Source organism: Silurus aristotelis (assembly GCF_946808225.1).
Source record: "Silurus aristotelis genome assembly, chromosome: 20".
In the NCBI taxonomy this organism is placed as follows: domain Eukaryota; kingdom Metazoa; phylum Chordata; class Actinopteri; order Siluriformes; family Siluridae; genus Silurus; species Silurus aristotelis.
The window spans coordinates 8,594,764-8,607,282 of record NC_139593.1 but is presented as its reverse complement, the minus strand read 5'-3'; the positions used below and the strand labels follow the sequence as shown (position 1 = coordinate 8,607,282).

The window sequence follows — 12,519 nt, the reverse complement described above, 5'->3', positions numbered from 1 at the left end:
ATGTGAGATTATTACAAACAGCAAGCAACAATCAAATACTGCCATTACAAGGCCTACAGAGAGTTTGAACCATAATCAAATACAAAGTCTCATCCAATCATGATCAGTTTTCTCCTTTACCATCTGGAAAATACTATAGAAGTCTCCAGTGTTGCACTAGAAAACTCATCAACTGTCAGCCTAATAAAAACCGAACTTGAATCCTGGAGTATACATTTATGACACAATGCTGATTTCAGACACTGAACTGTACATTTCCACTCTGATCTATAAAAAAAAAACTTGCATTGTTCAGTATAAATGCTGTTTGCACACCTGCGATTTGCACTGCCATGTGATTGCCTTATACTTCATTTTCCATGCTTCTTTGCACATTTTGCTCTATAATCATTTATATAATCTATGTATAATCACCAGTTGGTCACTGGGCATTTTTTTTTAGGACATTAGGTCTTTATATTTGCACACTGTGTCGTTTGCACTGAACTGGTTAAGACCTGATTCCTGCATATTTTATACAACATAACATTTGATAAGTGCATTTCATTGGCTCTGTACTTTTACTGTGCACAATAACAATACGATTTAATCTAATCCAATCTAATGTAATCTAAACAACAACAACAATAATAATGGAGGTTTGAACAACACTTCACATGAAAAGCACACACACACACACACACACACACACACACACATAATAAAAAGTCAAACATATAATGTACATTTTCCTTCAAATACACACCCACCCACACGAACCCAGAGAGAGAGAGAGAGAGAGAGAGAGAGAGAGGGTTTCATTGTAATTCATTGACTTGTTAAAAAACGCCGGGTTTAAAAAGGGAAAAGAAAAGAGCGGACATTCATGAGTACAGATGCCCTCTGTACAAAAAAAAGCCACTGTGTGCCTTTTGTCTGTGCAGTGTTAAACGGCTTTAAAAGGAAGGGTTAACGCAATCCATCAAATTGTCTGAAATTGTGGGGAAATTTCTAAAAACCATATGGCCCGCAAGCGTTTGCGTCTTTTTCCGTGCGCCGGGACGCGCTTGTTTCAGTATGGCGCACCGCAGGAGGTTCTCCCTCAGCCTTTCACACTGTGTCACATCAGCCTTCATGCTTTTTAAGCGAAAATTACGGCCTCGTCTGTGTGCGAACAAAAAAAATGCTAGAGTGAAAAAAAAACTGGACCCAAACTTTGTGTTTTTTTTGTGGCTTCCTTTCTCCACCAGACTCCCAGATTGGTGTTTCTCACATAAATTTCGGCCCCGGATGGCCAAAACACACGATGCAGGGTCAAAAAGCCGAGACACGCTTATAGAGGGAACAGAAAGAAGAAAGCAGAGCGAACTGCTATTGAAACAGAATAGAAACAATAGTAAGAATGGCTGCAAAACGAAGAAGGAGAGAAAGATGCGGTAGTTAGCGCTTGCTAAAGAGTAGGCCCAAGTTTTGTTTTTTAACCTTTTGTTTCCTGACGGCTGAACACAATTAGTTAACTAGAATGACAAATATTCTTAATGAAGTTAAGATGCACCTGGTAAATAAATAAATAAATAAATAAATAAATAAATAAATAAATAACACCCCCCCCACTAAAAAAAACCCCTAGCAAATTATAAAATTAAAGAAATTTAGATTTGTTATTATTATGTGATCACATAACAAACACGTGAAGGGGCTTTTTAAAATAAATAAACATATAATATAATTTAAAAAATATATCAAGAATTAAAATGTAAATATAAATGAATTTGATTAGAGGGGAAAGCAGGTAGACATAAATTAAGTAATGGAAAATAATAGAAACGTGTGCACGAATATAGAAATAAATGAATCACGTGACCAAAACAAATACAGGCTCTATGTATGAAAAATGTAAAACATGATTTCTGAAGTTAATACAATTTTTGGATGCAATTTTTGGATGCAGGCTCGATTTACACGACGGATACGATCATTATTGGGTGTAATTACAACAGCAATAAGAATCTGGACAACTTGAATAGTTTGCAAATAATTCATTTTATTCTCCAACACATTAAATGAGAAATTGGCCTATAAAATAGAAAAATAGAGGTAATAAGTTTGCATCCTAAAATATTATACAACTCTCGCTGTACAAACAGGATAAACAGATCTGTTATAAATATTCATATCTGAGTTCAGTCATTTGTTCTGATTCGTCCCCAAATCACAGGAAATGAAAGGACATATGTATGTATATCTTTAATCGATGACAAAAACAATGCATGAATATGAATAATGTAAATAAAAAAAAATTGTGTGATATTTATTTCCTTGTTCCACCCGGCAATCAGTCATCCACGTCTATTTCCACGTCCTCGTCTTCAGAGTCAGTGTGACTCGTGTGGTCTGAATAGGAGGACGACGTGGCGCGCAACATGCGCAATTTGTGCGCGCTCGGCAGCTCGTGTCTTAGCTCGGAGGACCACTGTGTCCCCATGTGTCCCCTGCTTTTTAAAGCATTTCCTTCCAGCTCACCCATTGCGGCTGTTTCCTCCTCTAAAGACACGGCTCCCACAGCCCTGGCCGACTCCACGTCCGCTTTCAGCTCCTCTATGTCCCGCTTCAGTTTGGCGCGCCGGTTCTGGAACCAAGTGATGACCTGCGCGCTGGATAACGCCAGCTGCTGCGCCACCTGATCCCGGTCCACTGGAGACAAATACTTCTGACGCAAAAACCGTTTCTCCAGCTCGTAGATCTGGTGATGCGTAAACGCGGTCCTGGATTTTCTGCGCTTTTTGGGGTTGCTTCTTTGGCTAAAGACGCCGCGACCCTCTCTACCTGCGAGTTGTACAAGAATGGGTTCTTTTGTAAATGCAAAATAAATTATCCTTTTTTATACACAGCATTTCTTTACCATAACGTAAATAATAATAACAACAACAACAATAATTAATAAGAGGAAGAAGAAGAAGAAGAGGACAAATGAGAAATTCCAGTTATTCTATTTAAAACATTTTTTTTTTGTATTTTTGCAATTACAGTTAAGAAGTACTAAACATTAAATAAACAATTATATTAATTAAATTAATTTAGCACATTTTATTTCTTTATAGTTTGCCCAGTATTTAGATCTATCTATCTATCTATCTATCTATCTATCTATCTATCTATCTATCTATCTATCTATCTATCTATCTATCTATCTATCTATCTATCTATCTATCTATCTATCCATCCATCCATCCATCCATCCATCCATCCATCCATCTATCTATCTATCTATCTATCTATCTATCTATCTATCTATCTATCTATCTATCCATCCATCCATCCATCTATCTATCTATCTATCTATCTATCTATCTATCTATCTATCTATCTATCTATCTATCTATCTATCTATAGATGAGCTCTGTCAATGAGAGATGATCTATCTATCTATCTATCTATCTATCTATCTATCTATCTATCTATCTATCTATCTATCTATCTATCTATCTATATATATATATATATATATAGAGAGAGAGAGAGAGAGAGAGAGAGAGAGAGAGAGAGAGAGAGAGAAAGAGAGAGCGAGAGAGAGAGAACAAGAGAACGAGAGAAAAAGAGAGAAGAGAGGAAGAGAGATAAATAAATAGAGGGGGGATATAGATATATAGATATAACTATAATGATAATAGTAATGTTAATAATAATATTAATAATAATAATAATAATAATAATATTAATTATTATAATAATAATAATAAATCGGTGACAAATTAAATGTAATGGATTATTAGGCTTCACTGAGTCTTACCCTCTGCAGCTTGCAGCACACCGAGCTCCAGACCCCTGAAGGTTTTACTAGTGAGCTCCTGGAGGGCGCACAGCGGTGACGTGTGGCTCAGAGGAGCCGCTAAGCTGCGCTTGACGCGCGCAGGTGAACTCAGGTGATCGCGTGCACCTGCGCTCGGTTTGCAGAGGATGTCTGCGATGCTGAAAGGCGTGAGGGGTTTGTTCGAGCTCGCGGCTGGCGGAAGTCGCTGCAACGGGTTTGGCTCGCATCCCTCGCGATTCACCTTGCTCAGGTTTCCCGTGGCGGACGGCATTAGCGCAAAAGCGGGGTTCATCTCGACGTGCAAAAGATATCTCAGTGCTGCAATCGACATTCAAGAACCAAGTCTGTCGGTGTCATGCTTTAGGGTTTGAAATGTGATGTCACTCGGAGGTGAATTTAGAGTCAGGGTGCTTCCCAATCCACTTGCAAGTATTTCATCCACTCAGTGTTGCAGGGAGAAAAAGAAAGAAAAAGAACTCAAACTGGTGCAGGATGCAGATGCAGGCTCTGGATTCTCTCTTCTCTTGCGCAGTTTGGTGAGAAAATGGTGCAGATGAGGTTCCTTAATTATCCTATACGTCCAGTAGGAGGAGTTAAGGTCAATAAGACCTTCAGTACAGAGCTTTTAGATTCTTGATTCTGATTGGTCCGGAAGTCTTGATTAATTGTCTACAATAGCAGTTGGGACCTGAGTGTAAATCTCATTATCAGTAGTAAAGGGCTACCAAAATGTCCTGTCCAGTTTTTTAATACAGTATGAGTGAATGATCTATTTTTACTTTAGGGTAAAGGAAAATTAAGTTAATGTCCAATAATAATAATAATAATGTTTAGTATGCAGGATATCTATAAATTTTTATTTTGTTTTGGTTAATATGATTATAAGGTACCTTGAATATCAATATGGTCTCTCAGCCTTGATCTTTGAATAATGATTTCCTAAGCTGTGACTTGACTTTGGATTGATATTTATATTCACAAGCACATATTTTGCATGTCTTCTTTGACCAAGGAGCATGTGGAAACCTCACATGGTGAAATCTGGAAACTGTCACTACCTCAGCACTCCAAATATGCCCTACAATATAAGCTCAGCATGCGCTTTATAAGGGATCTGAATGAACTCAGGGACAATATGACTCAGATGGCCTCTTAAAACCCATGGTGAGAGGGTCAGACAAGCAGGTCAACGTGCACACACACACACACACACACACACACACACACACACACACACACACACACACACACACACACACACACACACACATGGACACACACGCAGGCGGACACACACATGGACACACACATGGACACACGGTAAAATTGGGAATATAAATTAGTTCTGTTTTTGCAGATTCAGTGTTATAGACAGGCTCCAGCTTATTGTCATTTTAGGTTAGATTTTATTATTATAAGAGGCAATGCATAACAAAGGCCTGACATTTACCCACGAAGATGGTTGCAGTGTTTGATTTAACAGGGGATCAGATGCCACTGCTTCATTTATTTAGAGTCTATTATTTACAAACATATTTCTATATATTATACCAGTCGAATATGAATGGGTTCTGCTATGAACTAAATGTTTGCAAATACACACTAACATCAGAAGTATGTGGACACCTGAATATTGAACAGCTCACTCCAAAACTATTGACTTTAACATGAATCTGGTCACCTGTTACGATAACCACCACAGTTTTGGGAAGACTTTCCACAAAAGATTTTGAAGTGTGACTGAGGATTTGTGTTCATCCAGCCATGAGAGCATCAGTGAGGTCACAGCACTGATGTTGGGCAAAGGGGTCCCCAAGGTGTTTAGTGGGGTTAAGGTCAGGGTTCTGTGCAGGACTGTGTGTTGTTTCACATCAACTTTGTTTAACTCTGTTTTCTTTGTTCCAGAGAAGAGACATTTTAATTCTATAGCATATGAAAGCATTAGAAATAATTGTGTTTGGGGTGAAACTGTATATAGCTGTTAGGGTACATCCACCCTTCCTCATAAAATGTATGTCAACATGCCAAGAAAACTACACACCTCATGCTTAAGATAAGGGATATTGTATTTGTATTTGATTAATATGTGAATTTAGATTTAAATACAAGGTGTGCATGGCCTGAATTCAACATGTACATGCCCATGGAATAAATACATTTAGAAACCTCTTTCAAATGTACAAACAAATTAGTAGCGTAATTTAAACCAATTTTACCCTGAATGCTGCAAAAACATTTCAAAGTTAACAAAAATAAACCTAAAGTTTTCTTTTGTATCATCCAGGCCTTTTGTATTGTATAATATTTTATTTTTTTATAAATGAGTAATTCTACTGTATAATTTATTAAACAAGAGGTAAATAAATGAACAATTCACTGCATGTAATAATATATTTAACATAAAATCTAATTAATTAAATGTGATATATTGATTAGATTTTAACATAAAAAAACAAAATAACAAAAAAAAAATTAATTGGCATGTGAATTTTAATTAATAGAAAAAAGTGTCCTTTCAGTGAAGCCAAAAGGACTGAAATCAGGTAAAAACATTCAAAGACATATCTGCATGCATGTGAAACATGGCATTTCATAATCACTTCATGCCTATTAAATAATTAGATTCTAATTTGATTATAATTAGGAGGTTACATTACTCTTTGCAAAAGCTCATCAAGAGCAGATGAACAGAAAAGTGGGAGCATGTTCTTTTTTTCAGCGCTTAATGACCTGAAGCAAAGAACATTAATGGATATAAAACATTTCCCCCTAAAGTGAAAGCAATGTTAATTGGAGCCATTCTCAGCAGAAGCACACAATTGGTGCAAATAAAAAAAGGTCTTAAAAATATCCAAACAGTGTGTGCAGCATTAAAGAAAAATCAAAGGGTATATGTCGAGCCATATAACTGTGCTTTGCATTAACATGTATAATATTAATTTACCAAAAGAGGCCTACTTATTTCTCATGAGGTGTGCCATGTTTTGCCTTGTTAACCAATGAATTTAAAAGATCATTCACAGTGTAGGTAATTATGGCACGTCCTTAGGCATTAAGGGTCCCTCATTGAGTAATTCTTCCTGTTGTGATTTTGCATTTATAAGCATTACAATTAAATGGCTCTAACTTCTAATGATCACTAAATTTCTGTGATTAGACCATATGATCCGGCTAATTAATTTTTGCTTCATTAAAAAAAGAAATAATAATAATAAAAGGTTTGTCTGATGTGTAGTACCATGACACCATGAAACAAACCTAAGAAAATTTATCATCCAATAACTCAACATAAGAAGAAATTGACCAGTGTGTTTATTATAGTCAAATTTTGTGCAGCCTATTTTCATCATTCATTGAATGCAAGCAAAGCAATATCAGAAAAAGTAGGATCGATAACAAATGTAAGCCCTTTCAGATGAAGAAACCTCAAAAAAAAAAAGCTACAATCAATCAATTAACCTAATTTTAATTGCCATTGGAATGTGTGTTTTCTTTCAGTAAACGTCCTCCAGATTTTCTAGATTAAAGTCTGGATTGTGATTCAGCCATTAAAAAGAAGCTTATGTTGTCAAAACCTTAAATTATTGAATATTTCTCAAATAATCTTAATAGCCATTAATTTTAACTCACCTAGAAAACTTTCACATAGACCTTGGACTCAAATTATTTCAAGCATTTATAAGATAATATGTGAAAAAGAAAGCATTGTGGGGTGAGGAATTTAACTTTTTTGACCACCATTTAATTACAATTTCATACAACAAGCATATGTCAAGCTTTTGTAACGCAGTGTTCTTAAAATCTGAACTATTACATATCTAATTTTATTAACTTTACACATAACTCATACAGAAGATTGATGTTCCGTTTTTTTACTTTCTAAAACACCATTTTCAGGGTCAGCGCATTTCTTTTATTATTGTGTCCTGACAAAGACACATGAAAGATTACACTCTCCATAAAATGGAGCAAAATAGATCAAAGAAAAGAAAGTATGGGGTTGCTCTGTAAAATTTTGATATTAGCTTAAGTATTGCTAGACTATATTGATCAGAAATCAGAATCAGAAATAGCTTTATTAACAAGAATGCTTACACACACAAGGACTTTGACTTGGCACCAGGAGCTTCCAGTGCAGGAGAAGTAAAGACATAATGTAACAGAATAGTAAACCAGACAGTTAAATAATGCAATATATACAGAAAGTAAAAATTATGTTAAATAAATGTACAAATGATATTTACAAGTGTTCAGTTTACAATGGACCATTTGGGTTCTATGTACAAATGTGTCAGTTATGATGGACAATGTGTAGTTATTAATATTTTAATTGATTATGCTGAGTATAGTCTACGGGAAAAACCTTTTTTGTGCCTGGCTTTTCTGGTGGACGGAGCTCTGTAGCGCCGACCAGAGGGCAACAGTCTGAAGAGAGAGTGGACTGGGTGTGTGTGGGGTCCAAAGTGATTTTCTTAGCCCTTTTTTTACACTCTGGATGAGTAAAGATCTTGGAGATTGGCCAGTTGACTGAAGTGCGGTTTGATATGACAAATAAAACAGCCTAAAAATAACATTTTATATTATATATATCAATGATCTTTTATTTAATATTGTTTTACCAAAATGCAGCTTTTATTCCACATTATTTGGCACTTTGCCACATTGTGCAGGTCTAGCAATGATCTATCTCAAAGCAGTTGAATGTGGTGTTATTTCTTTTTTCTTTATGACCCAGCCTTTTCCACCTCATTATGCCTGATAGTGTGTGTGTGCGTGTGTGCGTGTGTGTGTGTGTGGGGGGGGGGGGGGGTGAATGAGCTCACAAAACACTGAAAGAGCATTAATGTTTTTTTTACTAAACTTGACTGTCTGACTCTCCAAAGAGTTTTGTCCCAAACCACAGACTCCACCATACTTTTATTAAGCACTCTCCCACACACTAAAACAAATAAGACAATGATGAATCCCACAGTCTATCTTTTTGTTTTAATGAACTGACTCTGTACACACACCGGCTCAGTTTCCTCTTCACGCCTGTCTCCTCTATTGTCCCATTAAAGGCCTGAGTTACAAAGAGAAGCTACGCATTAACATGTCCTCTGATGCTGGCTCTTACTTTCCTCAGCTGTCTCACAGTAGAGACTGTAGAGCTCTATGAGCGAGCAGGTGACAGGGGGTTCAGACTCAGGGTACATTAAGTGTCCCCCCAATGGAGCGCTGAAGAAGATGTGGTAGGATAAATATGGGAGGATGGTAAAACCTGTCACCAGCAATGATGGAAAGGGTGCTTCATCATGAAGGACAGCCAGCTGCAACAGTGCTTTTATCTGCTATACCACTTACTGTGCAGTTTTCTGCGGATACACAGCTCAATTGGGAGTGCTTGACTTGTATGTGGTATGTGGTAAGACATCAAACATAAGGTCAGACAACATGGAACTGGCAGGTAGGCGTTCATGAAGTGTTGTGGGTAGATACTGTTGGGTAAGAAGAAACTTAGGTTTGAGTCAGGGTGAGACAGCTGTAATAGTTTTCTAAACCATAAAAAAGTTTAAGCAAATGTGGTGGACATGAATGAATACATTTAAGTAGACATATGAATACATACAAAATGAGCATGTATTTGAAGAGATTAACATAGTACCTAGATATTGGGTGATGAATATTATACTAAGCCACATCAAGCCACACGCCCACTTAATCTAAACAATCCTGGCACTATTTTTAATGAGCTAGTAACAATCAGAAGAAAAAAAAATAGAAACAAGAGCTTGTTACTAAAGGTGTAGAAACACATTGTCTTGTTCTACAATAATTACACAAAATATGTCCCATTATAAAACTTTAATAATTGAGGGTAACATGTATTCTAAATTGGACTTTAAACAATAATCTTTGATTAACATTAAGCAGACCTATAAGTCAAATCCAAACTGGAATTCTTACAATTCCCACTAGATGTCTCTGACACCGCTTTTTAAAAATATTCTGTATGCATGTAGGTTATTAGTGGATTTGGGCAGATTATCTATTAGTTGACCTTGGGTCACATTAATGGGTTTGTGTATTTAGAAATCGAGTGGCAAATAAGATGAGATGAGATGAGATGAGATGAGATGAGATGAGATGAGATGAGATGAGATGTATATATATGACACCTATATATCTAATGAAGCTGCAATAAAGATCATTTAAAGATCATCAAAAATCAATAATTCTTTTGTGCCTGCTTGCATCAGAGAAGTGGTAAGTCAATGGTAAGCTTACAACAGATCTTTATAGTGCAACTATTTAGTGTCTTATAATAACATTCAAGAACAATCCTGGCAGGGCCTGGATTTGCATCACTCTAAAAGAAAGAGCCTGTTCAAAAATAAGTTATGAATTATTAGTTAAAAATTTATTAGTTAAAAAGTTATGTTAAAATGCAAATATATGCCTGCAGTCAGAGGAGTACTTGCACCAAAAAAAAATTGGATTATTGAATGGTTGAAGAAATATTGCTGATAACTGTGGCTGAATTTTCAATGAATATTTCAAAGAGTAATATTATGTATGTATTAGGCATCAATTGAAGAGTCAGTTCTCAGTACATATGTTTTTTTTTATTTTTATGATTTGAGTGCTGTGGCACCTGGCACCAACATGTTAACAGCTGATTCTTTAAATCCCATAAATTGAAGTTTGGGGACTCTATTGATTTGTTGATTTGTCCAACAAATCGCACATCGCACATTCTCAGATTGAGATCTCATTGTATTCAATAGCAGAGTCAACACCTTGAACTCTTTGTCAAGTTCTTAAAACCTTTTCTAAAAAATATTTGCCGTGTGGCCGGGCACATTATTTTAAGTACAGCAATACAATGTGCAACAATGTTTAGATAGGTAGTTGTCAGGACCCAAGTATTTTCTTTGCTTATTTGCATTGTGCATACTAGTACTAATCTCTTTTCATGGTAAGCAATGCACATGCACCTGACTGCCCACATATTAAGAAATCTTGATTCGTACGAACAGACCAGACCTTCTACTATTGATTTCTAGTCTAGTTCTGCTACTCATATGCCTATGGCAGGGTCTTTTAACTGTCAGCCTTTTTGTGTAAATGTCTAAAAGATTATAACACATCTTGACTTACCAATATTTTATACTCGGTCAAATATAGTGTCAAATTGCAAGGGCATATCTTGTGCAAAACCTTCTTTAGGTCCCCCCACAAATTTCCTATAGGATTTGGGCCTGGGCTCTGGCTGGGTCATTCTAAAAATTGTAACTGCATTTTTTTGCAGAAGCCATTGTCAAATTCAGATGTTGCTAAAGTCTGTGTTCTTTGAAGATGCCACTAAACTCATAGAACATATAGACTTCAAAAAGTCAATGTGTGTGGTCAAATTTCCCAGTGTTTCTTGAGATAAAGAAAAGTTTAGTGCTTATAATTCAAGATTACACTTGAATGTACTAAAAAAAACTTAAATCTAGATTTGTCGGTCTTGCAAATTTTGTAGTGTAGCAGTGGATAATGATTGGAAGATTTATATTACAGCACTACAAATTTGTCAGCATAACAAACCGTGAAACCATAATCATAGATATTTTGACAAACCTAATAATTAGATAAAATATACAGTGCATTTAGAAAATATTCAGACTCATTTTTATTTGAGATTTTATGCCAAAATGATTTACTTCCTTAACACCAATTGACATCATGTAGCCTATAATTTTGGAATATTTTGTCCAGTTGCAAAATTATTAAAAATACAAAGAAAAAAATAAAATGTATACAATATACATATACATACGTAACCTAGAGACATTCCCTTTCAGGAACTCAAGCTGCGTCAGAACGATTTGGGAACGAGAGTCCAATTACACCACAATGACCAGTCCCTGACTAGTGTGAATGAGCACAGCTAGGTCAAAGGAAAGAAGTGCTAGGAGGTCAAGGTTGTAAAACCTGGCAAAGGTGAGTGGGGTAAACCACTGATGACTGCTTCCGATCCCGTGAGGGATGCATCCGTCATAAGAACTTTGCAATGACCGGGAACTCCCAACACAGGACTTTGGAGTAGGAACCTGGGATCTCTCCACGCATCTAAGGCACATAGGCATCACTGTGTGACTTGATCGTGGGTAAGGGATTGCCCTTTTGAGAGAAAACCTGGGCTCTGAGCCAACACTAACGGGGTCTCATGTACAGGAGGCAAGTGGAATGACACCGGACGATGCTGCCATGAGCCCGAGCAGTCTCTGGAACCGCTTGACAAAGAGTGACTGCCCTTCTCTGACCTTTCTGACCACTGTAAGGATGGATGATATGCGGGCAGAGGATAGCTGTGCATGCATAGTCGTTCAATCCCAAATGAATACAAGATTCTCTGTGATGGAGAAAGCGCTCTCTCCACTCTATTCAGCCGAAACCCCAGCTCCTTCATGTGAGCAAAAACGACATTTCAATGCCTGACCACTAATTGCAGAGCCTCATCGACACACTTTGTCAAGATGCTGGGTGACAGGGCAAAGCCGAATGGAAGGACCCAATATTGGAATGCTTTGACCCCAAAAGCAAACCTCAGGAACTTCCTGTGAGAAGAGAGGATGGTTATGTGAAAGTAGCATCTTTTAGATCCACTGTGACAAACCAGTCTTTGTATCTGATCTGAGACACAACCTGCTTGATGGTCAGCATCCTGAACTGGAGCCTCATCAAAGAGTGGTTCAGCTGAC

The 12,519-nt window shown here is 36.8% G+C and overlaps 1 protein-coding gene across 1 annotated transcript; it reads right to left on the bottom strand.

Annotated features, from left to right (window-relative positions):
• Positions 1 to 2,063: 2,063 nt before the first annotated feature.
• On the bottom strand, positions 2,064 to 4,322 carry lbx1b (ladybird homeobox 1b). Its single transcript, XM_083521907.1, has 2 exons — positions 3,770 to 4,322; positions 2,064 to 2,805 (listed from the first exon to the last, which is right to left on the bottom strand). The coding sequence occupies exons 1-2, from the start codon at positions 4,119 to 4,121 to the stop codon at positions 2,315 to 2,317; spliced, it is 843 nt and encodes a 280-aa protein (XP_083378033.1). The 5' UTR covers positions 4,122 to 4,322; the 3' UTR covers positions 2,064 to 2,314.
• Positions 4,323 to 12,519: the final 8,197 nt, after the last annotated feature.